Here is a 27,321-nt window from a genome sequence, read left to right as displayed (position 1 = left end):
CTACAGAATTATGGAAGACATAATCTCCTTGTGGGATAATTTTGGAAAGAATTACCTACGTTCGATTTCGAAACTCTCGATTCTTTCGGAAACGCGAAGGGAGCGTTCCTCATAACTTCACAGAGTCAGGTGCTCGGAATAGCTTGATAGAATGCGAAGGAACATGATGGAATGCGGAGGAAAATGATAGAATGCGAAGGAACAGGATAGAATGCGGAGGAAAATGATAGAATGCGAAGGAACAGGATAGGATGCGAGGGAACATGGAACTCATGCGGTGCTGACACGCATGCTCTGGAAGACGATGAGCTCCTGAGGCTGGCAGGAATAGAATCCATTGGAGCACTCGATCCTCTGATCACCCCGATCATGGTCCCGAGGCGATTCGAGCCTCCGTAGGGATTCAGGAAAGCTCGCTCGTTAGGCTGCTGCGCCGTTATCCGAATCGCGCGATTGTCGCTGGAGCAGTCGTTATATCATTTGAAGACATTCTGGAGAGCTCTGCGTTCGATCTCGGAGCTATCGGCTCATCGGGTAATGCAAAGCGAGCGGTCCTCATAGTTTCGCAGACTCGGGCGGTCGGGATACAACATGACTCTCATGCGATGCTGACTCGCGAGCTCCGGGAGCGGATGAACTTCTGACTGAGGCTGGAGGGAATAGAACTTATTGGTACGCTCTCGATCCTATGATAACCCCGATCAGTATTCGATCACCCCGATCATGCTCACTTAGTAGGCTGCTGCGTCGTCTTTCAAATCGCCCCTTGGCGGAACGGTCGGGGCATCACTCTGCTAGTGGGGAGAAGAAACATCCAGCGAACACCGGAGAAAAACTTGCTAATTTTCTGGATGAACCTGAGAACGATTCGATTGATCGAGTGGAAAATTGCTTCCCACGCTAGCAGTAATGATTCTGCATCGTCTCGAAGTCATTTGAAGTCCCTTCACACGCTAATAGCTCCGATTTTCGGTACGGTGACGGACCGACATTACTGCTTTATTCTATAGGGGGATAGGGAGATTCCGGGTTCCTTTGAGAATCCGAATCGCAAGAGTCGACGCAAATCCAGCGGGAGATTTTCCAGCGAGGACCACCCACCTCAGCTCGGTATCTCGGGGGGATGATGGATGTACTCTTCGAAACTCCCCGATTCGGAGGTACATTTCAGAGCAAAGCTTTCAGATCTATAGGCGGGCAGGAGCTTCGATTCGTATCGGGGTAGAGACCGTTCATGACCGCGACGAACTTTTTCAATGTGCAGTCAGGGAATGGGCAATCTTGGATGGTTATCTGGGATGCGTCGCGGTAGTCCCCGCAAGCGGTGAAGCCTCGACTGTAGATCGAGCGTACGTAGAATTCACCTGTGGGGAGGATATGTGCATGAAAATATGAATCAGACGACGACGAGACGAAATGTTCTCTGACCTGCCTTGCTTAAACCACAGATCAGACAAGCGGAAGATTCGAGGTGAGTGATGGGAGAGCGTCACAGTGTGTCTCACCGTCGGAATCCCTTTTGTAAAGCTGAAAGTGAAGGGCTCCCAGGAATGACGGATACATCGCCACGTGATCGAATTTCAATGCGCTGAGAATCGCCTGGAATGGATGCGAATCGGGGCTTTCAGAGGGGGAACAGGATACGGCCTGCTAGGGTAGCTGCCCATAATATCGGAGTGCGAATCGAATAGTCCTCCCTCCCGCAGATCTACCTGGATCGACGTGTCATGGTACGACATGATCGAAAGTCGATTTCTGTGGCTGCCTTCAGCAGATCCTAGGGTGCGATTCGCAATCTGAAATTCCGTGTGAAATCAAGTCTATCCTCAGAGTGGTCTAATTCGAGTCTTTGCCTCCGCACCAAACCAGGTTGAAACAGCCCTTACCATTTTACCCATGTATTGTCCGTAGTATGGAACGGAGAGCTTCCAGTAGTCAAAGCTGAGTCTGGGGAAGCATTCGACAGGTATTCCGCGTCAGTATCGAACAGGTAATCGAAGTAACGCAATCAAATAAGGATGCCGTGAGCTAACCTGCGTAATGCCCAGTCCATAGACTTCCACTTCGCTTCCGCCCACTCTGGGACATGTAGGCCGTTGTACTTCTGAGCGTAGAGGGCATCGATAATGGGCTCGTAGAATTCAGAGTTTTCGGTTGACCATCCCGAGTTCTCCGCGAGCCATTCCATGAAATCTGAATACATTCTCGCTATGATTATGAAATTCCTCGGAAGGATTACGCAGAGAAATGTCTGGAGTGTCCTTGTCGGCTGACCAACCTCCGAACGTTTCGAAACCGTCTTCTTGGAGTTCTCGGTGAGTTTCGTTATACATGTATCTGGAAATCCCGATCCTGATTATAATACGTCCTTTATTGAAGCTTCACGGGACTCGTCTATGCTTCTGAGAAATTCGAAGCTCCGATTATTTATACTGCAGGGAGGCTCTCTATGGGGTGTCTAGCGGACTTGGTTATGGGCGAGTCTTCCTTCATGGTGGCGTACTGCGATGCATGGTAGACGGGGAAAGAGCATGCTGGCAGGACATATTCATGTATATACATATAGGAAGGGAAGCTCCTCCGGGAACCCGGAACTCTTCACATCCCCAAAAAAAAATCTCACTTGAAATCCCCGGGAACGCTTGCTGTACACGATTCGATGAGAACATCGTTTCCATTCGGGACCATGGTGATGGGAATCGGCTGCACTGATAGACCGAAATCCCAGAAACTTCGCGGAGGGTATAGGGTGCCTAGATCGGGTGTGAGTTCCTGAGTTGCAAGCAAGCAAAAGTCGATTGGATCTCCCCAGGCAGAAGAATACTCAGAATGCAGAAAAGTTACTTACCTAGCAGAAGGTATTCTGTCTCGTAACACCGGGGGTAAGTTGAGCTGCGAGCCCATACTTCTCGGGGCGAATAAGTCAAAAAGTTGCCGTAGAACCTCCTGAGGATTTCTCCCACTCGGAGCGATCCTTGCTTGCCGAGTTTGGTCAGGTAACCCACACCTGCATCGGACGGATGATAATAAGCCCTAGCAAAAACTTGTCCCGCACGAGGGAATTGTATAGGACATAGAGGGCTCTCTCGGAAGCTGCGCTCATTTTTCGCCAAGTTGTCTTCCGCTAGCTCCTTTGCAGGGTGGCCTCAGCCGTGAGCGACCCTCGGGAAATCCTTTTCGATAGAGAGAGCAGATTTCACAGACTCCGAGAAGAAGCCGTCGGTTCACCTGTCCCTGGCCAGGTCGGACCACACACGCCAGCAAGCCATATCCCGCCGGCCAGCATCAGTCAAGACATGGGATTTCTGCATGTGGCTGCATATTCTCCATGCCTCTATGCTTAGCTTCACACCGCTGTCCCGATTCGATGGTCTCTCGATGACACATTGACTTTCCAGGTAGATTCGCTGCTCGAATAAATAGCGAATTCGCCAGCTTTCTCGAAACGAGGAGCCGTGTTTTCCGGCTTGCTCGAGAGACGTAAAATTTCAATGAATCGAATGAAATACCCATCGGATAATCGTCGGGATTGCTCCAATTCGAAAGATGCGAAGGGGCACGGAGGCCGTGACGATGCACGATCATCACGTGCTGCAGCGTGAAGCCCGTCGGATCCTCGTTTGCCTGGGAACGAACTCCACTCTCACCTTATTGCAATCGAGACAAGCGAGCGCAGAGTCGTTTTCGGACGCTGAAGTAGCGGAAGAAGTATTCGAAGCGAACGTGCTCATACCTTGTGAGTTCTTGGAGAGGAAGTGGCACTCCGCGCGAGGACAAGGTAAACAAGAACGGCTCCTGTGGAAAAGAGACCGGAAGATCAAGTCCGGAATCCTGAACGATCGCGAGATTAGGTCCCGCAGAGCACGGAGATCGCCGAGTCGGAAGACTCGACCTCGAACACGAACCTGCGATGACGAGCAAGGCGACCGGCAAACCCCATAATAGGATTCGCTTTCCAGTAGAGAAACTCATGATGGGCAAGCTTCCTCCTACTTCTCTCAGAGAGACCCCTTCTGCTGAGGGAGAAAACAAGTCGGTCAGATCGCAATGTAAACTCACCGTGGCCGACATACGGCCAGGTGTCGATGGTCTGTGCAAGGTCGGTATCAGGACCCAGCTTACACGAGTTGGAAAAACAGCTCGAGACAGAGCAAGTACAACCGTGAATATGCGTCGAGTTGAGCCCAGAAATTCACTGAGCTTGTGATGGGTTCGCCAGCGCGGGGAAAATGCGGACAGATGCTTTCAACATCGTCGCGAGGCACAGCCCACGGAGCCGATACGAAGCGAAAATATAATCATCCAATCTGAATTTGCCCGCAACCACGAGGGCTGGCTTCCGCCGGATACAAGGGTGATTTCAATGCGACTCGGGTACTCTTCACGTGTCGTAATAAATCATCGAGCGAGTCATTGAGAAGAATATTCCCGTCCTCCGACGGTGTCGGAAGATGAAGCAAAGATCGATGCGATGGCGCTATGCAAAGTGGTTCCCCAGAGAGAGGTTTGATGGTTCCTTGGTTCATTCGCTTCCTACGGTATTAATTGATATGTCCGCCTTCCGAATCAAGCGCGAGCGAGCTCTGTGGATCAGAGGTTTGCACGCTCCCATTTTCCGAACGGTCGCTTCGTGAGCGCCGCGACATAGCGATCCGATTCCTTAGTCGGTGCCGCTCGCATTTAGACGTCGTCTGTCTCCGAATAGGAACCATTGCAAAGGGATATGACGTGCTCGAGTTCTCCGGGACTTTGCGTTTCTCGCTAGTGGTCCCAGAAACATTTCGGGGATGCTTCGGAATTCTCGTACTGGAGCTGATCTCGAAGCTGTCATCTGCCGGTGCAGCCGGCTGAGATATTCGTGGTTCTAATTATTTTGCTGATCTCTCGATAATAGGCACATCGATGACCACCTTGCTGCTCATCACGATCGATCTGTCCTGTGTCACATCGGATCCATCCCGAGGTCAACATCATGTCCGTCATTGATCTCTCGGGTGAAAATCGATTCAGACGGCATCCGGAGTCTGGAATCCACACGGTGTCACCCCCTATGGATCTCGTCTCCCGAACTTTGAGATACCACCGTTAGTATGTCCCACAACGACACGAAGAGGGATATCGACGAACATTCGGGACCGCGTAGAACGCGCGGATATCGGATAGATTGGACAGTCGAGGCATGAGATCGTTATGGAAACTGTCGAGCTGTCGCTTCAAAGACATTTCTTGGATCACGAGCCTCGCCGCCAGTCAATGCTTGAATTGCTTGGACACGATTTGCCGCCTTCGTTGACACCAAGTGTTCTGCGAGTGAGGCTAGACTGGCTCACTTAGTACATCTAATGACGCTTTCGATCGCATTCTGGGAATCGCCGCTTGAAAGCGTGGGGCTCTCGAGAGATATCGAGAGCGACGACAGGTCGTTGTCAATGGTTCTGGCGATGAATCGCTTCCTCGGCTCCGCGAAATTAAGAGCTCGACGGGTCTTTCGCGCACATGGAACAGTAAAAAAGTCGAAGGGTTGACGCTCGAGATCCACAATTCTGACATAGCCTCAAGCGTCGTTTTCCCGCGTCCCCGCTATGGCCAATGAATTCGTCTGGCAATCTAGGGCCGTTGAAGTTCAACACCAGTGACCTCGCATTGTCGAATTCCAGCAAACGCTCACATCCGGGAAAATCGCCTCGAGGAATTCTGTGAAGACCCGAGTCGGAATAAGGGAATTGGAAAAGCGGTGGGAGGGCGAGGCTTCGTACTCACGTAGAGAAATATTTTCGAAGGCTCCGTCGCGTTGCTCGCGCATGTCGAGCTAAAGCGTGCTGACACGGCTGTTCCACTGTCAGTTGGAATCCGCGGAGAGGTCACTTACAGGGAAGTACCAGCACTGCCCCCGCGCGATTTCGACGAGATAGTGCGGGATTTCCAGGTCGACTCGAGTCTAGAAAAACGTCATATGTCCTTGTGGCAGGTGGGCCCTTCTGACCTGATAATCGAACTACCTTTATTTAAGGTTATCTATGGAAAATAGCCTATTTTCCATAGGTTTTTCGCTAGAATCTGCCTCAAAACTCAAGCCGCTGTCATGGAAGCTGGATGGATGAGCTCACTCAGAAGAGTGACCTAGAGCCTCTACCGCCATTTGAACTCAGCGCCATTTTCGTTGCTTACACAGTTCGCTTACTTTTTATGCCCTGCGAAGCGCGGCTCTCTCTGAGGTTCTCCACAATATCTCCTACAGCGATGAAATCACATTCTCGTTTGTCCGAAAGCTGAAGCTCTACTCCACGATGTCGCTCCGGTCGAGAACTTCCTTGGTTTCAATCCAAGGTCAGATGGATTCGATGAAATAGAACCCGAAAGCGGCTGAAGGAGCGAGGCCGATCGAGGAACAAGCCTTCGAGATGTGATGAAAGATTTTCGAAAGATTGACGGCCAAGATTACATTGAGGTTGAAGAGTCTGAAGAACTCCACGAGTCAAATTACAAAGATGAAGACTATCTTTATGTGATCGAGTCACATCGCGGAAGATCGTCAAGTTCGTTACCTACAAGCATCAGTGAGAGCGGAAAGAGATCGAAAATGAAGCTCTTGCTCTCATCTTGGCTCACGTCAATGAGATACGCTGGATATACGATCCGGATGAGATATTTAGTTCAGATCAGTCTGGGTTCAAGTATATCGTACGCACGAATCGAACCCTTCCACACAAACGGATGACGTTTTTCTAGACTCGAGTCGACCTGCAAATCCCGCACTATCGTCGAAATCGCGAGAGGCAGTTCTGGTACTTCCCTTGTTAGCATCCACCAATAATTGGCGCTGTCGTGTAGTATGCACTTGTCGCTCCTCAATTCAAAAGGGAGCTCGACGCAGGCGAACCGTGAACGACATGTTGAGAATCTATCAGATGCAAAGTTCGCTGCCTAGGAATTTAACCGCTCCTCAACAATGAGCTGAAATCGCTGGAGCCACTCTTGCTGTTTCAGTATCATCGCCGGAGCGGATGAACCACCATATGCTCTCTCCAGCGTTGATCGGTCATCGAGCTCACGGCGTCTGATCGCTCGACGTTGAGAAGCATGACCCCGAAATGTTTGCTTTACAGTTTGCTCTCTGATTCGCTCCCTCTGGAATTCTATCGCTCGATCTCTCAACCGGACGTGATCGTGGAGGATGAGCGGCGAGGCGATCCTATTATTGTGACAACGACCAGCTGAGTTTTTCAAAAGTGAACATAAATAAATAATTGGCCACCATGTAGACGGGATGATAATGGAATGGAGGCAAGCCGTAATGGATGTCGATTGAGAGCGTTGATTTCTCGAGCAGTGGATATCTTTCCTCCCTGGAACAGCTCTTTTCGTCTGATGTCGATGGGGAGTGTCTCATAGCGAATAATTTGTTTCAAAGCCCACGGGGAGTTCTCCACCAGATCACTGATCTGATGCGTAGTGGAGCTCATCGCGCTCCGTGTCGCTTAGAAGGGATCCTCACCACTCATCATCAATCAGCCTGACAGATTGATCACTGAGCGAAGCCAGCATTGGATAGCGCGGCCGCGAGAGGCGGGGACTTGGCGGAGTCAGTGATTCACCTTTCTCGCATGAGTCCAATATTCGGAGTATTCTTCGGGAAGGAGCGGACTTTTTCCCGGATCACGGCGAAGTGATACGTGTTGTGCAGTTCTGGATAGAAATTCGGACCAAAGAGCCAGCCGAATCCAGCCGCATATAAGCCCACGCCGGACGATCGCACCAACATCGCCCCAATCTCCTATTCTCACAGAGCCTCCTATTCTTACCGAATCCTCGGAACGCGCGCACCGAGCGCCGGATCTATGTAACCCCTCCTACGTCTGTAATGAGGCACAAGTTGTTTCTGACGAGAGAGACAGCGTTCTGTTTTTATTGATTCGAACACTTTATTCGTTTCCCTCTTCTTCCTCGCCCTCGTCTTCGTTGGGCACCTTGTAGTACACGAGCTCGAAGGCGTCTTTCGTGGTCGCAACGACACGGAGCCAGTCGCGAACGCCGGCCTTCTTCAGGTACTTCTTGGTGAGATACTTCAAATACCTGGAATGTAAACGGTGGCGATTCAATCTCTGAAGAAATTCTCAGCGCGAGACGTGACTCCCGGGAAACGGATGTCGCTAACTTTTCGGCACCGGCCTTTCCATACTTGGCAGGCAGGCTTCCTAGATAGCTTCGATTTGCTCCCTTATTTCAAAATATGGCAGTCTCCAGGACCTGTGCGATCCTGCGACCGTGGCGAAGGAGGGGTTCTAAGATTCAGCTTCGTAAGTGTTGCTCGAGTATTCGGCACCGAACTTAGTTGGATTGCTAAGATAGGCTTCCTAGACAGCGGTTCTGTACTCCCGTATTCAATTAGAATGGCAGTCTCTAGGCCTGTGGGGCTCTGAGGACCGTGGCGTAGGAGATCCATCGTTTTAAATTCCTCTTAGATCGATTGCTCCGCCGAAATGCGGGGCAGAGCGACTAGGTACTGCGTCGTCAATCGATTCCTACCACCGGAATCTGATTCTCACCTCTTAGAGAACGCGATGTTCGAGGTTATGAGGATCTTGTTCTTCTCGCGGGACACGACGATGTCCTTGCCAAGGTTGTTGGTCTTGTTGTTAACCTTGATCCTGCTGTTCAGGAAGGCCTCCTGAAATGTTCATGGCGACCGTCAGAATCTTCAGAAGATCTGCAGCCTCCGCCGGACGAAGAGCAGGAGCCAGCAGCAATAGCTTATGGTGTCAACCAAGCATGAAACCAAATGCAGACACTCGAGTCCGAATCGGCGATTAACTGGTGTGTTTCTTTGGGGCCTTTTTATTTTTATAGGAGATGATCCGATCTAGGAATCGGACTCTCCAGCCAAGAGCCCTATCAGCACTCGCGGATCGAGCAGCGGGAGCGGTTGAATTCGAATCTCCGAAGCCGGAAACGTACGCATGTTGGCACGAGGAGTTCGGCCATCCGGGCCGTAGCATTGCGTCACCGACTCGGGCTACTCGGCCAGAATTCTCAGCTTACGCGGGTATGGCCTCGCAAAGACTGAGCTACTGATCTTGGGAGCAAACCACTTACGAACTCGCTGACTTTCATGATGCCATCTTCGACGGGGTGGGCGCAGTCAACGAAGTACTTCAGTTGACCCTTTTTGCCTCCGACCTTCTTGCCGGTGCCGGAGACCCCCTTCTTGGTCTTCTTGACGGGCTTCCTTGCGGGTTTCTGGAAAAACAAATTTCTCTAAGACGAAAGATTCCGGAGCGTCCCCGGTCCCCGAGTACCGAAACAGTGCGTCCGCACGAATACATGTCCGCGGTCATGATTCCACGTGCCACGTGGGGGGGTGAGCGGAAATGAGTCAAGTCCGCTCCGCATCGCGATCACTGGAGGAATCACAGGAATCCACTCAATTCGCGATTTTAGTGAGGGAGGACATCGAGTTGGCGTAGTTTGCCGAGCGCGAGTTCAGAGCGGTCGCGAAAAAATCATCATCACTTTGAAAACGTGGTCTTCGTAGGCTCAAGTGCCAGAGACAATTCAGACCAGAGGCGAGGCGAAATCTGTTGTCTGAGCGGGATATAGAGGAGTATCGCGGCTCGGGGAATCGTTCCGCGCATTGAGCACAAACAGGCACGATGAGATGAATGCTAAATCTGAGAAATTAGTGGGAAAACTTACAGCGGCGGCCATCACGGACGAGTCCTCCGAACGGAAAGGCTCCACAAAGCGCAGACGATGCTCACATAGCCGGACGAGACGACCGGAGCGCCACCTTCCTTTCACATGGGCGGGAGCTCGAGCATCGACCGAACTTTCCCGAGCGTATCGATTAGGATCGGAATGGATAACGTTCCATCACGTTAAAATTGCGCGAGTTTCCCGAGCACGGTTCACCGAGAAAATCGCTGCGGAAGGCGCTGAGCTCGAATGAAAAATATCCGGAATGTAGCTCATTGGTAGCATAGCCAATTGGCTGAGAACCACACACACACCGCCTAGAACGACGTCGACGACGACGACGAAAGCCGACGACGAGACTTGCTCTGCGAGAGAAGAGGATTCCCTGCCACCATCTTGCGGGATAGCCAGTGACAGCTGAGGAAATTTTTGAAATGCTGTTCTAGAGCCGAGGATTCCGCGAGTATCAAGGTAATTTCGGGCTGAGACATCCTAGAGACATATCTTGCATTGACGCCGGAGCTGCGAAATACACAGAAGTTCGGGATTCGCTCAGAACAACCGTACACCCTTCAGGAAAGGGGGCGGATGTCATATTGAGCATCCTCTGCTTTTTCTTTGGATGCCAACTTTTGGCATCCAAGCTAAATCCGCACGTAAGGTCTACGAGTGGAGCAAAGTTCAGGGGATTTTCACATGTGGGGGTCCTGCTGAATTTTTCTCGGTTTCAAGTTCCGATGCTCGCTGATTCAGCAACTTGGCGGTTGCAGAGGAGATTTTTCAATCAAGATCTTTCGTTGCCACATTTCGTTGAAAACGTTCGAAACTCGAAATACGAGATATCACGGACTAGCCTGGGTGAGCGTATACGGAGTATGGTCTCTAAACCCTTTGTAATCGATTCGATTGAATTTCGACGCTCAGCCTCGCGACGTGCAATCAGGGAGGGTCAAGTCCGTTCGATCAGTTCAGGTCGGGCAACCTCGAAATTAGCTCCTGCGTAAGGTGATCAATTTCTGGCGTCTGCTCATAAAATCATGCCATAGGAGCTTTGGACGCAAAGACTCAATAGTTTCGCGTGAATCGATTTCGATGATTTTCGGAGTTTCGGAGAGCGCATTCGATTGTGCTGGGGCTACTGGTCGTACGGGAGAGGCAAGCGAATTCGTGAATAGACATCATCAGTCACGCTGCGCCGTCCTATGAATAGTCCACAGGGGACAAATGTCACTCAATCATTAGGCGCTGAGGGGAAGCACGCGACCTCGTTTACGCAGTCAGCGTGCAAGTCCCCTGTCACCTACAGAGAGCGCATTCTCCCTCTGGAGCATCTTGTTGCGATATGATGGAAGACCCCTGGAGATTGCTCCTGGAGTTTGTCATTCCTAAGTGGTAGCTCCCTCCTGAGAGGTAGTCCCAAGACATGATCAGCGGCATGATACTTCCGATCCCTTTTGTCGAGGAACCGCTCGGTCGACAGTTCTGAATCATACTCCCACTCAAGAAGCTTCTGGGGGGCCGATCCCGATGTCCAGCCTTCCCTACGCATCGGGTTCAGAGTGGCTCGACCCGTTCACGAAACCACGCGCATCGTCCGCTCTAGACATTTATTGAAACAGTGTGTTCTCGTTCATTCCAGATGATCGGTGGGCTGTTCATTTATAACCATAAAGGAGAGGTTTTGATCTCTCGGGTGTATCGAGACGACATCGGCAGGAACGCCGTGGACGCTTTCCGGGTGAATGTAATTCACGCCAGGCAACAGGTCCGCTCGCCTGTGACCAACATTGCACGAACCTCATTCTTCCACATCAAAAGGGCCAATATCTGGTTGGCCGCCGTGACCAAGCAGAATGTGAACGCTGCCATGGTTTTCGAGTTTCTGCTCAAAATGTGTGAAGTCATGCAGTCGTATTTTGGCAAGCTGAGTGAAGAGAATGTCAAGAACAATTTCGTATTGATCTACGAGCTGCTCGACGAAATTCTCGATTTCGGCTATCCCCAGAACACAGATACGGGTATCCTGAAGACTTTCATCACTCAGCAAGGCATCAAGAGCGCCACTAAGGAAGAGCAGGCCCAGATCACATCCCAAGTCACCGGTCAAATCGGTTGGAGGAGAGAAGGGATCAAATATCGACGCAACGAACTCTTTCTGGATGTCTTGGAGTACGTAAACCTTCTTATGTCTCCCCAAGGACAAGTCTTGTCCGCTCACGTAGCTGGGAAGGTCATAATGAAGAGTTACCTCTCGGGTATGCCAGAGTGCAAGTTCGGTATCAACGATAAGCTCACAATGGAGACCAAGACGGGCGCATCGGGCGGAGTTAAGGCTCTAGACGACACTTCGGCCACTTCGTCACGCACGTCGAAGAACTCCATCGCCATCGACGATTGCCAGTTCCATCAATGTGTGAAACTTTCGAAATTCGAGAGCGAACACGCCATTTCCTTCATTCCTCCAGATGGAGAGTTCGAGCTGATGCGCTACCGCATCACAAAAGACATCTCGTTCCCCTTTAGGGTCATTCCTCTGGTGAGGGAAGTTGGCCGCACTAAGATGGAAGTGAAGGTCGTCCTCAAATCAAATTTCAAACCCTCTCTGATTGGACAGAAAATCGAGGTTCGCATTCCAACTCCCCTGAACACATCTGGAGTCCAATTGATTTGCATGAAAGGCAAAGCAAAATACAAGTCCTCAGAGAATGCCATCGTTTGGAAAATCAAACGAATGGCCGGCATGAAGGAAACTCAACTAAGTGCTGAGGTCGAGCTTCTCCATTCTGATGCGGCTAAGAAGAAATGGAATAGACCTCCCATATCGATGAACTTTGAGGTTAGTTACCCCCTCCGTCCCTCGGCGCAGTGTACCAGATATCAGATCGAAATATCAGAACAAAAAAATCGAGAATGTTACGTAATGCTGAATGGCTGCTTTCTTCCCAGGTGCCTTTCGCGCCCTCAGGGCTCAAAGTCCGTTATCTCAAGGTGTTCGAGTCCAAACTCAACTACAGCGACCACGATGTCATCAAATGGGTCAGGTACATCGGCCGATCCGGACTTTACGAAACCAGATGCTAACTCAGCTTCAGTCTCAGCTCGGAAGGTCGATCTTCCTGTCGAACTTGTATCGTTGACGATTATTTGCGCTGAGCGAAACCTAGTGGTTTTATGGTAGTGTCGCTTCAAGGTGGTTAATCACTGCCGCGCCGGAGCCGAAAAGCTTGCGGTTTGTTGGTCTGTCGGTAGGTGGGTCGGTCCTTCTGCCGGTCTATCCGGCTAGTCGACCGACCTCCTATCTGCCTATCTATCATCAACTAGAATATCCCGTAGCTGGAGGGTAACCACCCCGTTTCATCGTACCTACTACTGTAACTCTGGGGAACATTGACATCACTACCAAAACTACTTAGTATCGTAGCCTTGTCTCGATTTGAGTTCGTGAGGAGCAATTCCCTAGTGAAGAGTTTCCTTGATGCAGGAGATCCCCACATGATCCGACTGGACTTGCGCACTCTATTTCAACCAGCTCTTACGAACTCCGACTGTGAACTCAAGTGGGACAAGTGAAATGTTCTATTCGTTTGACTGGTAATCGAATAATTGTTTGCCGAACGGTATACTCTTATGGTTTTGGTGCGGAGAGGTTCATTGATTCCTTGATTGATCGAAGATCAGAGGCGAAAAAGTATTCTAGCGTCCCAGTTACAGCGAATCTTTGAGAGTCATAATCGGGGAGGGACAGAGATGAGCGGAAGGAAGAAACAAACGATTACGTGTGACAAAATGGATCTTCTCTTAAATATGAATTGCAAAGTTCTCGTGGACGAAGAAAAATGTGCTCGCCGCGCAACTGATGCAATATCCACTTGACTGTTAGGTTGATAACTTCGACATGAGTTGTAAATAGATTGGAGCTCTACCCACTCCCGGCCCGATTCCACATTTCATGCACCTTTAATTTGGTGGTACCTGATCGGAGAGAAAATCAGCAAGTTGACTTTCGTTAACGCTCTGATGAATTCGAATGATCATCGAGTTCAATGCGGTCTAGATGCGTGGATTGACACGGAGGAGGTTCGGAACGAGGATGAAAAACTGGAAAAATCCGCGACGACATTAACATTATTATGTTTTTATTTATATAGCAAATAAAGGAACACACATTGCCCGTTTCATTCAGATGCTGAAATTTGGAACAAGAAGCGATGCAGTTTTCGATCCGATTCCTGTTTTCTTCTTCCTAGAGAAGCGATCGATCATCGCCTGATTACCAAAGGCCAGGTTCCGAATTCAAAGAAAAAAAGATCTAAGTCCAAACTTTCGCGAATTGCCTCACGTCTCGTGGACCTAATCACCCTAAATCGAGACAGCAGAATAACTTCGGATCTATCGAATTGAGGGACAGCATTGTCTTGATCGTGGGCCCGGGATGGGAGTTGAAGAATCGTACGAAAGAGGAACGCTCGATATGTGTCGACTTTTACTGAATCACTGGGAATTTTCACTTATCGCTCTCGATCACTCCCGGGTATCGCGGTCGTTCATGAGCACTCCCCGTCAAGAGCTCTATCCGAATGCTCATTTCATACAATATGTAGTACCAAACAGGGAACATCGAATCTCCAAGTCCCCTAGATCGTGGAGAACTCAGAACTCGATCGTGATTGTGAAGCATTGCACGATCTCGCCATTATCATACAACAGCTTTGAAGAGTTCCAAGAGGAAACCATTTACTTAAACGAGCTGGCCAGACGAATCCGAATCATTAGCAATATCACAGATTTCTTCCGAATGTACATACGATTTTTTGATCGTAATCGTTTCCTGTCACACAACACTACTATCCGTCGATGTGGCTATACTTGGTCGGAGGAATGGAAATAGTCTATCACCACGCCTTGGAAGATGCTTTTCTATTTTATCACTGTTTCAGTGAGATTCCTTAAATATCGATATCGGAAACTTGTCGGACGGCATTCATGGAGAAAGTTTGAGACAAGGTAGACCTTCGGCTAGAACATTGGCCCAGAAGTTCGCGCAGCTCGAGTGATATCCGTTGTCACCGAACAGGATCTGAGGCAACCTCAAAGTCAGCGGAAGCGAGCAAATAGCACAGATATCTTCTTCTGCTCGTATCGGCGAACTCAAATGATCCATGCAGACGACGCTCTGTAAGATAATTGGAATTTGTTTAGCGAGGGTCGATCCGAGCTGGCTCCTTTAGAGGAATTCACGTGAATAACAGGAGTTGATAGATCTGATCTCAGAAGAGTGAGAGAGCCGCCCGGAATGTCGGATTCCAATAACTTACCAAGTGGAGTCGAGTCGCAAGGTCGTCGAGTTTGCCCCGCCAGGTGTCATCGACTTGTTTAAGCTGGGTGCTCAAACCTCTGACGCCGTGCAAATCGGCGGACTTCTTGAGTTGTTGGGTGACGTTGTAAACTTCGAGAAGACTCGCAATGTAAGCTTGGCCCTTCGCAGTGGACAAAATCTCGCCAAGAACGACAGGATCGTCTCCCAAGATCACGGAGGCGCTTTCTAGGATCGCAGCTGCTTTGCTCAGAATTCGCTGCCAGCCATCTGCCACCTGCTGTCTCGTAACCTCCTTCGATTGGTTTTCGGGGAAATTCTGGAGGAATAATCCCGTGCTCGGCAACGCGGAGTTTTTCCCCAGGTCTGTCGGATCTGGAGGTGGGAACATTGGCGGCTGCGCCCAACAGAACTCATCGGAGCCCCTCCGCTTATTCTCGGACGTGGACTCCGACGCGCGTGGCGCTTGGGCATCTTCGGCTTCGATGGTCCACTCGAGCGTATCGTCCTCGTCACCGTTTTCGTCATCGGGTGGACTTCGGGAATTGAGCTCCAGAGACACGATCGACCCTTTGGTTGGTGACGAATAGTTACTCTCGGTGCTCGGACCCAATTCAAAGCTGGACAGAGAGGCGCATTCGGCGTAGTTCGCTTTTGACGTGAAAAGAGATAAGCGCTTCTCCCCGCCCCGAGACTCGCCTATACTCATGCCAGAGGCGACCGATTTGGCGGGTGATGCTTCGACCGAACTCGGATGCGAAGCCACGGGACCATCGACGGCCAGGAAGCCGATGTCGATATCTTGGAGCTCGATGAGGGCCGATGTCGAATCGCGATTGGTGACTTCGTCGCCGGCGCTCAGAGAGAGCAAATCAAATTGCGACAGGTCTCCGTCGAATGAACTCTCGACTGCAGGAATGCTGGGGAGTTTGATGAGCGATAGAATATCCACTGGAACTCCTCCGTCTCCCCCACTCGAGGTCGAGGCGCTGGGTGCGGAGCTCCGGGAGGGTTTTTGCTCTCTCTCGCCTGCGGGGAACAACAGGGTCGGGTGCGCGTCTGATTCGCGAGCAAATGACTCCCCGTCCGGACATTCATCCGGTGATCCATCGAGAAGACGGAACACCGAGTACTTGTCCTCGTCTGGTGGGCTTGGGAAATCTTTCGCGTGGCTCGTCTCTGAGTCAGGCCCCGGTGCTCGATTTTGAGCCTCCACGGGTGCGCTTTGGAAGTCATCGAAATCATCGAATCCGTCATCGACACCGTTCGTTGCGACAGCGCTCTCTTTCTGGGTCGTGGAATTGATCTGAGCTGCTAACGGAGCCTCATGCCTAGCGTCTTTGATCGCTTTCCTGACGGTCTTTTTCGATGCCGATTTTCCCCCGGGAGCTTCGAGCGAAAAACCTAGCCATGGGTTGCTCTCGCTGGGGGGCTGCACGTTTTCTGCGACGGGAAACGTTATAGAATCGAACAGCGAGGCTGACGGCAGCACTTTCAATTGTTTGGGCGAGCTCGCTGCGATTGTCGACTTCGGAATTTTTTGACACGGTGAACTTTGTTTGATTTGTGAACTCGTTGGAAGGAGATCATCAGGGTCCCCAGCGCGGATTGTTACAGGCGCGAGCGGAGACGAAATGGAAGATCTATCTACAAGGTACTCGCTGGGAAGCGCTTCAGGTACTGAGATTCTCAGAGGAATCGGGTCCGCCGCACTCCGATTTCCGTCTATCCTGGACGGAGCTGATTGGAATTCCGCGAAATCGTCCTCGTCTTCCGCCGATTGGGTCGTGACCGCTGTCAGGTCTAGGGGATTCCCGTTTGCTTTTGGTGAGACGGTTGGTTCAATCGACGTTTGCTGAGTTGAACTCGTTGCGTCCGGAACTTGAGGGGGAATCGGCCGACCGATCTGAGGCTGAACCACAGCTGCCAGAGGTAGTGGATACCCTGGGATGGCGAGCTGAGGTATGGGAGCGCTTGGTAGAGTCGGGAGCAGCTGCAAATTCGGCTGCTTGCCTACCTGCAAGACGAGAATGCGTTGTTTCTTGAAATAATGACTCTCATGAATTTCCCCTCTGCGACCCGGAGTTGGATCTAGGATTGAGCGCCGAGTGACAATGAGATTCCAAGATTCCTTTCCACGGGATTTTCCGTCGTAAGGATCAGATGATGTATGACAACGGAGCGTCTCGGTGACATTTTCGAGCGAATCTTCCGATACACACCTGACACAGAGCTACTAAAGCTAATGACTGATAGAATTCGTGCCGAACCAAGATGCCAGGGACTGCTCTGGAGCATTGCTCCCATATCGAGGCAAGAATCGGTTGCGGCAAGCCCGATGCAAGGAGAAGCTGGTAAACTTTAGCCGTGTCGAGCGGAGTTCGCTCCCCAGGCGCCTCGACCCCGTTCGGAACCGTGACGAGCGCTTCCAAATCCCTATAGATGCGCGGTACCCTCGACGGATCTAGCCATGATGGACCTGGAATCAGATCGTATTGAGGGATAATCACATGAGAACACCTGCGATGACTATCTGTCATGGATCCGAGAAGCGCTGTGAATCTTACGATTTTGTTTCAATTTCGATGCATCGATCAGGCTTCCTGAGAGGAGTTTTTTCTCGAAGGATTTCAAAGGGTCCATTGTTCCATGGAGCAACCTGTGGAGGAATCGAATCGAGAAAGTCATCTACCGCCTCAGACATGCCAACATCGAGTCCCCGAAGTAGTCATCGGTAAAGGAGGCTCTGACCCCATGCGACAATGTCTCCTCCATTATTTTCGAAAACTTCGCTGGTGAGGGCGCGCTCCATCTGATGGACAATCGTGGTGCTATTCAAGTCTTCTCGATCCAAGTGCGAATTTTCAGAGGTCCTCATGATTTTCTGCCGTAGTCGGCACACGGAAACAAATGGATGAGACGATTTCGCGGAGTCAGTGTCGACGTACCAGCTGGCTGATCATATGGAGGCGAGGAAAGATGCGGAAAATCAAGTTTCCGAAACCACCGGACCTTGATGGACTCACCGAATCAATCTCCGGAGGGTTGCTGGAGCACGGAGCCCAGCGTCATGTTACGGAGATACTCTCCGGGGTCATTTGCGGAGAACACGAATCGAACACACCATTCATCTGCACAGTCTCCGGAGTGTCCAATTGAACCGTATTGCACAAGGGAGCGAATATGACGTCTCTCCACAGTTTAGCTAAGCCCTTCGCTCAATGGCATTCGTACGGAGCTTCGAGCGCAGACGCCGTTTTGAGTGAGGACTCTGCCTCCGCTGGACGGGAGGGAAGGAGGCTGACCCAACGGTGTGTGACGGCACAAAAATATATTTACACGAGAAGAACGAGGAGAGAGAGCCGACTCCTCAGAGAACATCAACGAAAATGGCTGCGCCGTCCCTACGACTGGTAGGTCAAACAGAAAAGAACTTTTCACGGATATTCGATACGCACACACTCCCTGCCCAGACTGAGGATCGTTCTACGCGATGCCAGTTCCTCTGAGGTCCTGCGGACATGGCTCCATTGACGTGCGAAATATGGTTCCGAAATGTTGCGCCTCCGTCGGATCTGAGAGTCTGAACTTCCGAATATCTCTTCGCAGAGCCGTCTCGCGCTTGGCCGCACCTCGACCCTTACAAGTCGACCGTTTTCCAGTAAAGGTGAGAAGGGTCAGATAGATGCTCTGCTGGAGAGAGAGCACAAGGATTTGATAGAAGTAGAGGCCAATGTGCCCGTTCATGCATTGACGGGGGTTCCGGAAGAACACATCAAAGGACGGTGAGTTCGGATCTCCTACCGATATCCATCGGAATGTCATGTGCAGTATATTGAAGCATGAGATTACGTCGAAAAAATACGGAGAACTTTCGAATAAGTGGTCTCCTCCACTCAGGGTGGTGAGGATATACAAGCCGACGAAAAATTGTATGCAATCTGGGACTGCGAACACCCATCACTGGAGCATGTCGTTCGACAATCGGCAAAGGTGGACCAATACCCTTATGGGTTGGACTTCGACCGGTGATCCGCTCTCGAACATGTGAGTTCAAGAAGTATACGCGGAATTCGGAGTACTCGATCCGGAGGGAGCTGGTTATCATGGGTTTCTTCCCGGAGAGCGAAATTATGTTCCGGATCGACCCGCTCCGATACCATCCACTAGCTGATCTCTCAATTATAGGAATACGGAGTTCGCCACGAAAGAGCAAGCTGTCGCGTTCTGCGAGAAGAACGGCTGGGAGTATTTCATTGATGAACCCGCTCCGCGCCGACTCCCGAAGAAGAATTATGGAGAGAACTTCGCTTGGAATAAGCGGACCCGAGTTGGGCAGAAATAGGAATCCAGACAGATATCTAAGGGGTTGTTTATGTTAAACCTGAGAGATGAAATGATAAAATATAGCAGAAAAACTCCTCGGCTTCTCGTTCTGATTGAGCGCTATGTGATTTTATTGCGGACTCCTAGGTTCCTGCGTCATAATGTTCCGTTGCAATGAACAATGTACAATGCACATACACATGTTGACAGTATACACGACTTTCGAGACCAAAAGGCGGCCTAAAATTTAAGCGGACGGATTTCTATAGGGAATCGATCAGTCCTAGCTTAAACCATCGCTCGCTATCTCAAAGGACAGCGCGCCGCGAAATCGACAAAGGATAATCGGAACTAGAAAACACCGATGAAGAAAATGACACAAACAACTCAAGAAAGGTTTGAGCCGGAACTCGGATCGAAAACATATGAGATTTACTTTGAGATGTTCGTCCGATGATCGGAAGAAGCGTGTCGGACGACCATTCGTCCTCCATGTACAACCAACACAAAACATACGGGGCATGATGCTGTCTGCGGGAATATCCCCAGATGACTAGACCTCGACGGCTTTCCGGAAAATGACTAGTATAGCGATACAACTGAGAAAGAATGCACTATGCGGAGCTGACTTTCCGCATGCCGCTCACTTATTGCACGGTTGAGTATACACTGGACGCGATGGACACTTTCGCCTGATCTCGACTAATCCACACTGGACCTTCAGATCGGGATTCCTCGCGAATGACATTAACGTACACGATTGCACTACTTAATCCGACATCGAGCTGCTGATATGTATGCCCCCCACCCCGCGACGCTTCGATATCTCGAGTATTTCACGATGCCCCCACCATAAGGGTGCGAAAATCTAGGGCGAAGTCGCGGATTCCAAGCCCGCAGTCACCTTCGTCGACATCGTATCTCCCGCTCGGATCGCATAGCCTCCCCAGACCAAGGTTCACTTCCAGCAGCGGAGACTGAGCGGATTTCAGGCAGGGGGTGAATCGTCAGGCAGTTTTTCATGGATTCGATTGATCATCATTCGGTAGTAGAAGTGTCTGTAGTCCTCGGGCAGGACGTCGAGCTGCTTTACAGCTTTGTTGAGCATTTCCAACGCCCGACTGGCGGCGATGGGATCTTTGTGGTTCAAGGGATCTTTCTTGTCGTAATGGTCCTTGTCGAGATGCCTCCAGAGACAGGAAACAGCTACGCCAAAATCTTTGCAGATCGAGGAATGAAACCACAAGGCGGGTATGAAGAGTACGTCGCCGGGACTCGAAATTTCGCATTCCCATCTTTCGGCATTGGCGAACCTCGGAAACTTCTTCACATCTGGATGATCCACATCCAGAACTAGCGATTTGTCTTCATGAAGGTACAAATTCGAAGATTGGTTCGGAGGGAATAGGACTATGCGTCGCGAACCTTGGACTTGGCAAAGAACAGTGTCCATTACCTGTGAATAGAAAATCAGCGTTGGAGGGAATGTCTCTCTTCGAATCATGTCATGAACCCTCGGGAAACTAAAGCTAGTAGGGGCAGAGTATAGGGACGCGTATTCTCGGTACCGTCGGAAACTCATGTCATCGGCACTCTTGTCAAGAACACAGAGAAGCATGAACCTACGTCATACTGGATCCAAGTGACGATTTCCGGACTATTGACTTTCAGACTGGTAGAAACGAGCTTCTCCTTCGGGATGAGATTCGGCATCTTGAAATCATCCTGAAGACCTTTGTGGTGCTTGAAGAAGTCTTCTCTCTTGTCCTCCGACGGACGTAGCGTGTAGTATTCCCTCTCGCACAGGAAATGATCTCCCGAATGCTTGCCCATTCCTGAACACCGTTTCACCTATACCAGAAAATCTCAAGTCAGCTCTCGAGTCCGAGACTAAGAATCACCGCGATATTTTTTTTCCGGGACGAAAACGATCAATATTGACGATGGTCCAAGCATTGGCTCATACGTACGAGCTCATTGAAGGGCAGTGTTCTGTTTAGGAAGTTCTTGTTCATAAAATCGAACCGGGACTGTGATGAAACCAGAATGTTGACGGACTTTGATCCGACACTATTCGACAGGTAGCGCGCGTTCCATTTATAAACACACGGTCCGAGAGTGACATTCCGAAGTAAAGCTGGTTCCCTCTGTAAGCAAATGTTCCCATCATGAAAGATGCCGAGTGGGAGGATGACGCAATGGGGTTCAATTTGCGCGGTCGTTGAAAAGGAGAATTTTATATCCGCTACCAATCGATCACTTTTCGGAACTCGGGGCTCGAGCCGCCTATAAATACTTCACGGAAGCAAAACCTCGAAGTATGCGCGAATGTTTACAGGCTCCGCGGAGCACTTCATTCCTGATTCAGAGCGAGTTCCGACTGGAAACGTCCCAAGTTCTGATCTGCACGATTTCGCGTAGCGAACATCTCGTTTTCTCCGCCATCGAAATCATGAGAGACAGACATTCTTGCTCATTTTTAATTGTGCGCGAACCTTTTTGTAGATTACGGTGTAGAAACTTTCACGGTCGGCTCCTTCGTAGCACGGAACCTTCCTGTAATCAAACACCTCGGGATCCTCCTTTTTCTCGCCCGAATCCCCAGCTTCGGGAGCTTTTTCATCCTTGTCGTCACTCATAATGCACTTTTCAAATTGGACGGAGAGAAACCTTTTCTGGCCATCTGATCATGGCCGCGGCGGAAAACTGTCAAACTCTCTTCTTCCTCTTCTCAGCTCAGCCGTCATCGCATCGTATACGGAGGAGAGAGTCGAATAACGCTGCTGCTATTGAGTTGGAGCGCCCATTGAGTTATATATATTCTTCTCCGGGCGCTCCGGAGCTCGCTCCGAAAATACAGCTTGTACTCTTAAACACCATCCCTCCTTCACAAAATCCTCGCATGATTGTGCGTCGACCGTATGGGAGACCCATTCGGCAACAACAGGTTGGGGTGTACATGAGCGGAAAAAGTAATGTCTGATGTCTGACTGTCAATGAGTGAGGTTCAGGCTGCCTGGGGAGAGGCGATGAGCTCTGTGATCTTTGTCTCTACTGCCAGGGCGGTCCGGCGATTATTTGACCGAAGTTCCTCTGCGTTTTCGGCTCCGCGGTTCCGTACTTGCTCTTAATGGCGGATCCAATATCTCTCCCCGGCCCATAGGGCTCAATGTTGAGGCCGAGAATCAGCGGCGCTTGGCCCCTACCAAGACAATGGCCTTGGCCCCCCTCAAGGAAAAATTCTGGATCCGCCTCTGCTTGGTGGATCACGCTGGATCTAGCTCACTCTGGCTGAATGTGTCCTCCGGATTCTCCCGCATTTCCGTTGATTCAGGTCACTCTACTATTCCCGGAAATCTTAGGTGAATAGTCACTGGAGCGAGTCGCGAATAGCGACTCGAGCTCGATGGTCCCGACGGAAGATCAGGACAGAGGGCATGAACGGTTTTCCCGGACGCGAGAGAGTACTCGGGTTCTAGAAGGTCACGATTCGACTGAGCAGAGCGCACTTTTTGTCTGATTCGATTTCTAAGCGTTCACGAGGAATGCCGACTGCGAGACCGAAGCGAACCTGTTTGAACCTACCGAAGCGCGGAATGCCCGAGCGAGATATTCAGATCTGACGGGAACGAGGATGAAAAGTTCACGGGAGTGAAAAAGAAGGGAGACGAATCCAATGGTGATTGAGCTGGATGCGGGGGCAGGCGACAACGCCTCGAATCCACAGGAGCAGCACAGGATATCGGACTCAAGATGCGCTTCAACTCGACTCCTCCTTAGATCGTTCTCGAATATCGAGACAGGCCGAGTTGAGCGATCGTACCGGAGAGCAATGTTCCCCTGCCCTGATTTGTCTTGCGGTTGCTCGCAAAGCTTAACGCGGGCAATAGCGAACTAAAGTTCCGGGATGTTCTTGAAATCTAGTCCAACGAAGGCCACGGCTCCACCACGAGCAACGATCGATGAAGAAAGACCAGCCTGCCTTGTGAACCGATCGAATGGCGGAACCCAGAAAGGGCCGGGAGAAATTTCCTGGCGCAAGTAGAGGAGGCGAGTAGGTACATTCGATTTGCAGAATTCGGAGAATATGCTGCAACGGTACCACAGCTTGAGTATTCATCTGCGGACTCGAGCAGCCTGTGGGGGAAATGTCGGATGGACATCCGAAGAGTCCGTTGCATCAGTCTCCCGACTTTCGTTAAAAATCGTGGTCGCAGGCATCGGAACCAGATCTCGGCTGACTGGAATCTTCCGGTATTTAATCTTTCCTGCATAATCACTTACACAACGAAACTCGATTCGCAAGCCTATCTGTGTCTCACATGATCAATGATCTCTGTAGCCCGTGTGCACCTTCCGAGTAAATCCGCTCGAAGTTTTCAGCTCCGGTCCGGAGATTTCAAATGTACAGCCGCATTCTCCGCGTATCCTAACTATGATTGGCCATGGTGCGAAGCTCAAGCCCACCTTCGTAAGAGTCAGAACGAGGCTACTAGGTCTGGAAGCCGCCGAGCTTCGCCCTGTAGAGAGACTTCGGCTTGAGCCTGGCTCATATTCGTTTGCGAGGAGTATTGTATTGATGCTCCAGCAAGGTTCGGGTTTTCCATCAGCCTTACAATTTGATGAAATGAGTAGTTCTGGAATGGGGGAACTGAGTCTAGAGCAGGATGTCGCCATATAAGGATGGATTCAAAAAAATAATGAACGATCATATCGACGGCTCGGATTTTCCGGGTTCTCGGAGATGGATAAAGTTTCTGCCTCGAGTATGCTTGTCTGGAGGGGGTGTCCGAACGGTAAAAAGGGTCTGAATGTTTTGTCTCCCCATGCCTAGCCACAGCGGGCCCATCATGTATTGGAATCAAACTCGGTTTTGTGCTTTTGTGATTTCAGTCTCGAGATTTCGCAGAACGTCTAATTTAGCTTGTGGATCTTATCATGGGACTCGAATTTCTTCAGATTATCCAGGTTGCTCCACCATTCCTCCAGGAAGGTATTCATGATCAGTTTGAACCACGGTGTCAGCTTTTCGCCGCGGTTTTCGATTTCATCTGAAAAAGATTGTTACGCACGCGTACTCAGTTCAAGAGATCATGGATGACAACCCACGCGGAATTCACCCTCTCCAGTACCTCCGGTGAGATCTTCACCCTACTTTGATCAAATATCAGGACAGCTCCGGAGCTCAAAAACTCAGTAGAACTCACTGGCGAAGTTCTTCAAGTCTTCTCTCTTCAGATAGCGGATCGACTTGATTTCGTTGGGATCCGGCTTCATAACCTTGATGTCCTTCTTCACGAACAGGATGTAGTCCACTTCGTGTTCGCCCCACATCCCGTCCGATGCAGCGATATATTTGATTCGAGTAATGTATTGGAAGCATTCGAGGGGTAGCTGGGGGTGGGAAAATCTCAGAGATTCATCTTCGAGAGGCTACTCTCGATCCGAGATCGCATACTTTTCCATGTTCGCAACCGATGCACTCCAGATTGTCTATCGCTGATCTCTGGTATATCTAGGTGTTCACCTCATCGGCCGGAATGCCAAGTTCTGCGAATATCCTTCTCTGGGCAGCTCTTTTGACCCCCAAGACAGGATCCTCCGTGTGCTCCGAAGGCACTGCCAAGGGATGTGAACAGCAAGAGTTCGTGTACTGCCCGGGGAATGTGATTTTTGCGTCAGACCTGCGGATGTTGAAGAAAATCGAGGTTATGATAAAAAGTTTCCGTGGAGGTTGGGGGAGGATAAAATTGGTGGTTCTGCGGGAATCCACGCGCGGGGTTCCTCAGGAGAAAGAACGTCGCGAGAAGGGCTCGTCGAGGAAGAGTAGAAATAGCGATCGATTCAACACCGATTCCGGAAATGACAGCTCAAGGCACTGTGATCAACTGATGATTGCTTCCTAGGCTCGAACCCCACCTTTGCTGTATCAGCAACTCGCCCTTCGAGTTGAACAGGAACACAGAGAACGCCCGATGTAACCAACCTGTAGTCGGAGATTACCAAATTCGGTTTAACATTCGTTGCTCAATCGTCTCGTTGGATGTAGAGAAACGAATCTCCATGAACACCCAGAAGCTGAGCAAGTGACTGGGACTCACCTTTATTGATGTTGGACATGAGATGACAGTCCTTTTTGCTGCCCGAACCGACGGCCTTGTCGTTTTCATCGACCAAGATGCACTCTTCCTTCAACAGTTGCACTTGGAAGGGGTCGAGATCATCGAGCATGCTTGGTGGTGGCGAGGCTTCGGCACGGCAGGAGAGCACTGGACTTTTTGCAATGGTTTTGGGTGGAGGTACAGTCAGAGCAGAGGTGTTCTTTACGGCGGAGGAGATCATGGCATCCCTGATCATTAAAGCGGAGAGGCTCGATGAGATTCTATTTATCGGCATCTCGACCGCAGAAGAATCTGCAGTTAGACGCTGCGCCGCCCGCAACTAGTCGGAGACCGCAGAGCAATCGTGCTTGACTTACGTCTATGATCAATGATTGTAGCCATCCACACAATATGACATAAGAACAAGGAGTCTCCGAGACTTACCTTCTGAACCCCGCCATGGCTCGTCGAGCGTCCGATTCTTTCCGCGGGTTGAACTGCCGGCGGATATTGTCGACAAATCGGCTGAAGACGCGCATCGCTGGAGATGGATAATAAGACCAATAAAGCTTAAGTCATCGAAGTGTCTCTGGGGGCGCTCACTAATCACGGCTATTAGCCGAGAGTCTCATTATTCTCTGAGCTGCAAAAAATGGGGGACAGAGACTCTGAGACTCTACCGATGTTCGCCTTCTTTTTCTATGGTGAGAGGAGTCAATCTAAAATCCAGACGCTCAGACGATTCGCGTCGGAATCGAGCGGCCTGAAGCGCGGAGTGTCGGCTGGGAAAACTCGCTGGAGCAGTCAGATTGGCTCCCGTGTCCTTTGCCCACTTAAGTATTCGTCGAATTTCGAATACGACGCGATTTCCGAAGCGGAGCAATCCTGTCGGAGCCGCTAGATGTCTTATCCACCTGGGAAGTTTTCGTGGGTCGGGGTCGAACCAGAGAGAACTCATTCCGCTGGTCACATGATGAAATAGTGAGGGGCGTCTCGAATGTCCGGCGCCAGATCCGACGACAGCAGCGGGTTAATTCCACTCAACAGAATTCCACTGATGAGAGACAGTCTCGTCCTCATACAGCTCGAGTCAGACGGGGCTTGGCTCCAAAAGACAGGATTCGATGCTCGGCCATCTCATCCGGGACCTAGGTGACGCCCTCGGACGGTGGTCGGGGGAGCTTGATGGTCCCGGGGGAGCTTCCCGGCTTCACATCATCATGGCTATTGTTCGTCCATCGATTACGAGGGAATCGTTCGGGAGCGGGGGAGGATCTCTTCGGTCCATCAGCCCCGGCATGAGTTGCCGGATTGACATGAAAATTCAAATACTCAGGTACTTTCCTCCGCTCAAGACTTTCTTCCGGCTCTGCTTCGAACTCATTCTGGAACCCTCGCGTAAATCGCTGCTCGAGAAGAGGGGTCTTAGTCTTTGGACCTGTGGTTCGGAGTCTCTGATTCTCGGCGACTCGGCGCTAACTTTTAGACGAAGTGATGGCTGAGATAGTGATTGTGATTAGTGATGGAGCCGGCCATCTTGGGAAGAACGTCGCTTTCTCCGTGATTAGGGAGTCAGCGAGTGCGAGGCGGTGCCAGCGATCAGCAACACCAGCGCAAGCAATCAGGCGATTCGTCTTGGGATTCGATGCTCCGGCGACATGCCAGCTCGCCTAGCTGACGGATCTCTGAGCCCTGGATTGAGTCGGTTCCAGATAGTCGGGCTTTCTTCGGTGACTCGGGTGCTCGATCCGCCATACATACAGCCAGCTGGGACATCCGATCGTAGTTCGTTCTCTGTAAACGATTGTCCTCTGGCCGGGGGCAGGCGAGGAGCGACGCATTCCATTAGAGTCACCGCACAGGATCAGTGGCGTACCCAGGGGGGGG

General features: G+C 50.7%; 7 protein-coding genes across 7 annotated transcripts; 2 read left to right on the top strand and 5 right to left on the bottom strand.

The window, feature by feature from the left end:
• Positions 1-966: 966 nt before the first annotated feature.
• Positions 967-5,836, bottom strand: LOC100907194 (putative acid phosphatase 5). The gene is made up of 12 exons (XM_003748478.2): positions 5,761-5,836; positions 3,906-4,016; positions 3,734-3,795; positions 3,510-3,624; positions 2,849-3,007; positions 2,624-2,753; positions 2,279-2,337; positions 2,034-2,193; positions 1,887-1,947; positions 1,713-1,796; positions 1,506-1,599; positions 967-1,364 (listed from the first exon to the last, which is right to left on the bottom strand). Exons 1-12 carry the CDS (start codon positions 5,801-5,803, stop codon positions 1,168-1,170), a joined length of 1,275 nt encoding a protein of 424 aa, XP_003748526.1. The 5' UTR covers positions 5,804-5,836; the 3' UTR covers positions 967-1,167.
• Positions 5,837-7,873: 2,037 nt separating this feature from the next.
• On the bottom strand, positions 7,874-9,759 carry LOC100907051 (60S ribosomal protein L22). Its single transcript, XM_003748477.1, has 4 exons — positions 9,694-9,759; positions 9,094-9,237; positions 8,547-8,668; positions 7,874-8,073 (listed from the first exon to the last, which is right to left on the bottom strand). The coding sequence occupies exons 1-4, from the start codon at positions 9,703-9,705 to the stop codon at positions 7,923-7,925; spliced, it is 429 nt and encodes a 142-aa protein (XP_003748525.1). The 5' UTR covers positions 9,706-9,759; the 3' UTR covers positions 7,874-7,922.
• Positions 9,760-10,020: 261 nt separating this feature from the next.
• Positions 10,021-13,908, top strand: AP-2mu (adaptor protein complex 2, mu subunit). The gene is made up of 3 exons (XM_003748476.2): positions 10,021-10,164; positions 11,333-12,529; positions 12,640-13,908. The coding sequence occupies exons 2-3, from the start codon at positions 11,333-11,335 to the stop codon at positions 12,772-12,774; spliced, it is 1,332 nt and encodes a 443-aa protein (XP_003748524.1). The 5' UTR covers positions 10,021-10,164; the 3' UTR covers positions 12,775-13,908.
• Positions 13,909-14,483: 575 nt separating this feature from the next.
• LOC100900568 (synergin gamma) lies at positions 14,484-17,650 on the bottom strand. Its single transcript, XM_003748510.3, has 4 exons — positions 17,575-17,650; positions 17,230-17,486; positions 15,009-17,024; positions 14,484-14,866 (listed from the first exon to the last, which is right to left on the bottom strand). Exons 1-4 carry the CDS (start codon positions 17,648-17,650, stop codon positions 14,675-14,677), a joined length of 2,541 nt encoding a protein of 846 aa, XP_003748558.1. The 3' UTR covers positions 14,484-14,674.
• Positions 17,651-18,357: 707 nt separating this feature from the next.
• Positions 18,358-19,416, top strand: ND-18 (NADH:ubiquinone oxidoreductase subunit 18). The gene is made up of 4 exons (XM_003748475.1): positions 18,358-18,420; positions 18,617-18,792; positions 18,908-19,054; positions 19,196-19,416. Exons 1-4 carry the CDS (start codon positions 18,397-18,399, stop codon positions 19,350-19,352), a joined length of 504 nt encoding a protein of 167 aa, XP_003748523.1. The 5' UTR covers positions 18,358-18,396; the 3' UTR covers positions 19,353-19,416.
• Positions 19,417-19,951: 535 nt separating this feature from the next.
• LOC100900428 (tRNA wybutosine-synthesizing protein 5) lies at positions 19,952-22,049 on the bottom strand. The gene is made up of 4 exons (XM_003748509.2): positions 21,829-22,049; positions 21,304-21,480; positions 20,960-21,184; positions 19,952-20,789 (listed from the first exon to the last, which is right to left on the bottom strand). The coding sequence occupies exons 1-4, from the start codon at positions 21,970-21,972 to the stop codon at positions 20,322-20,324; spliced, it is 1,014 nt and encodes a 337-aa protein (XP_003748557.1). The 5' UTR covers positions 21,973-22,049; the 3' UTR covers positions 19,952-20,321.
• Positions 22,050-24,247: 2,198 nt separating this feature from the next.
• LOC100900286 (isopentenyl-diphosphate Delta-isomerase 1) lies at positions 24,248-25,895 on the bottom strand. Its single transcript, XM_003748508.1, has 6 exons — positions 25,879-25,895; positions 25,435-25,682; positions 25,253-25,319; positions 24,861-25,017; positions 24,541-24,727; positions 24,248-24,384 (listed from the first exon to the last, which is right to left on the bottom strand). Exons 1-6 carry the CDS (start codon positions 25,893-25,895, stop codon positions 24,248-24,250), a joined length of 813 nt encoding a protein of 270 aa, XP_003748556.1.
• Positions 25,896-27,321: the final 1,426 nt, after the last annotated feature.

This window comes from Galendromus occidentalis, unplaced genomic scaffold (assembly GCF_000255335.2).
Source record: "Galendromus occidentalis unplaced genomic scaffold, Mocc_1.1 scf7180000077533, whole genome shotgun sequence".
Lineage (NCBI taxonomy): Eukaryota > Metazoa > Arthropoda > Arachnida > Mesostigmata > Phytoseiidae > Galendromus > Galendromus occidentalis.
The sequence above is the reverse complement of the archived record's forward strand: the minus strand, read 5'-3'. Positions and strand labels throughout refer to the sequence as shown.

Coding starts and splice junctions, on each gene's coding strand:
- LOC100907194 (XM_003748478.2), bottom strand. CDS start 5,803: ATGCGCGAGCAACGCGACGGAGCCTTCGAAAATATTTCTCTAC. Junction 1,948..2,033: donor ATGGACTGGGCATTACGCAG/GTTAGCTCACGG, acceptor ATGCTTCCCCAG/ACTCAGCTTTGACTACTGGA. Junction 1,365..1,505: donor TTACAAAAGGGATTCCGACG/GTGAGACACACT, acceptor TCCTCCCCACAG/GTGAATTCTACGTACGCTCG.
- LOC100907051 (XM_003748477.1), bottom strand. Junction 8,669..9,093: donor TCATGAAAGTCAGCGAGTTC/GTAAGTGGTTTG, acceptor TGAACATTTCAG/GAGGCCTTCCTGAACAGCAG. Junction 8,074..8,546: donor AACATCGCGTTCTCTAAGAG/GTGAGAATCAGA, acceptor TTTACATTCCAG/GTATTTGAAGTATCTCACCA.
- AP-2mu (XM_003748476.2), top strand. CDS start 11,333: ATGATCGGTGGGCTGTTCATTTATAACCATAAAGGAGAGGTTTTGATC. Junction 12,530..12,639: donor CCATATCGATGAACTTTGAG/GTTAGTTACCCC, acceptor CTTTCTTCCCAG/GTGCCTTTCGCGCCCTCAGG.
- LOC100900568 (XM_003748510.3), bottom strand. CDS start 17,650: ATGGACCCTTTGAAATCCTTCGAGAAAAAACTCCTCTCAGGAAGCCTG. Junction 17,025..17,229: donor CTTTAGTAGCTCTGTGTCAG/GTGTGTATCGGA, acceptor CTCGTCTTGCAG/GTAGGCAAGCAGCCGAATTT. Junction 14,867..15,008: donor TTGCGACTCGACTCCACTTG/GTAAGTTATTGG, acceptor ATTATCTTACAG/AGCGTCGTCTGCATGGATCA.
- ND-18 (XM_003748475.1), top strand. CDS start 18,397: ATGGCTGCGCCGTCCCTACGACTG. Junction 18,421..18,616: donor CTGCGCCGTCCCTACGACTG/GTAGGTCAAACA, acceptor ATCTCTTCGCAG/AGCCGTCTCGCGCTTGGCCG. Junction 18,793..18,907: donor GAAGAACACATCAAAGGACG/GTGAGTTCGGAT, acceptor TCCTCCACTCAG/GGTGGTGAGGATATACAAGC.
- LOC100900428 (XM_003748509.2), bottom strand. CDS start 21,972: ATGAGTGACGACAAGGATGAAAAAGCTCCCGAAGCTGGGGATTCGGGC. Junction 21,481..21,828: donor ACACCGTAATCTACAAAAAG/GTTCGCGCACAA, acceptor ATTTGCTTACAG/AGGGAACCAGCTTTACTTCG. Junction 21,185..21,303: donor CACTGCCCTTCAATGAGCTC/GTACGTATGAGC, acceptor TTTCTGGTATAG/GTGAAACGGTGTTCAGGAAT.
- LOC100900286 (XM_003748508.1), bottom strand. Junction 25,018..25,252: donor GAGTTGCTGATACAGCAAAG/GTGGGGTTCGAG, acceptor CAACATCCGCAG/GTCTGACGCAAAAATCACAT. Junction 24,385..24,540: donor AGACTTGAAGAACTTCGCCA/GTGAGTTCTACT, acceptor AATCTTTTTCAG/ATGAAATCGAAAACCGCGGC.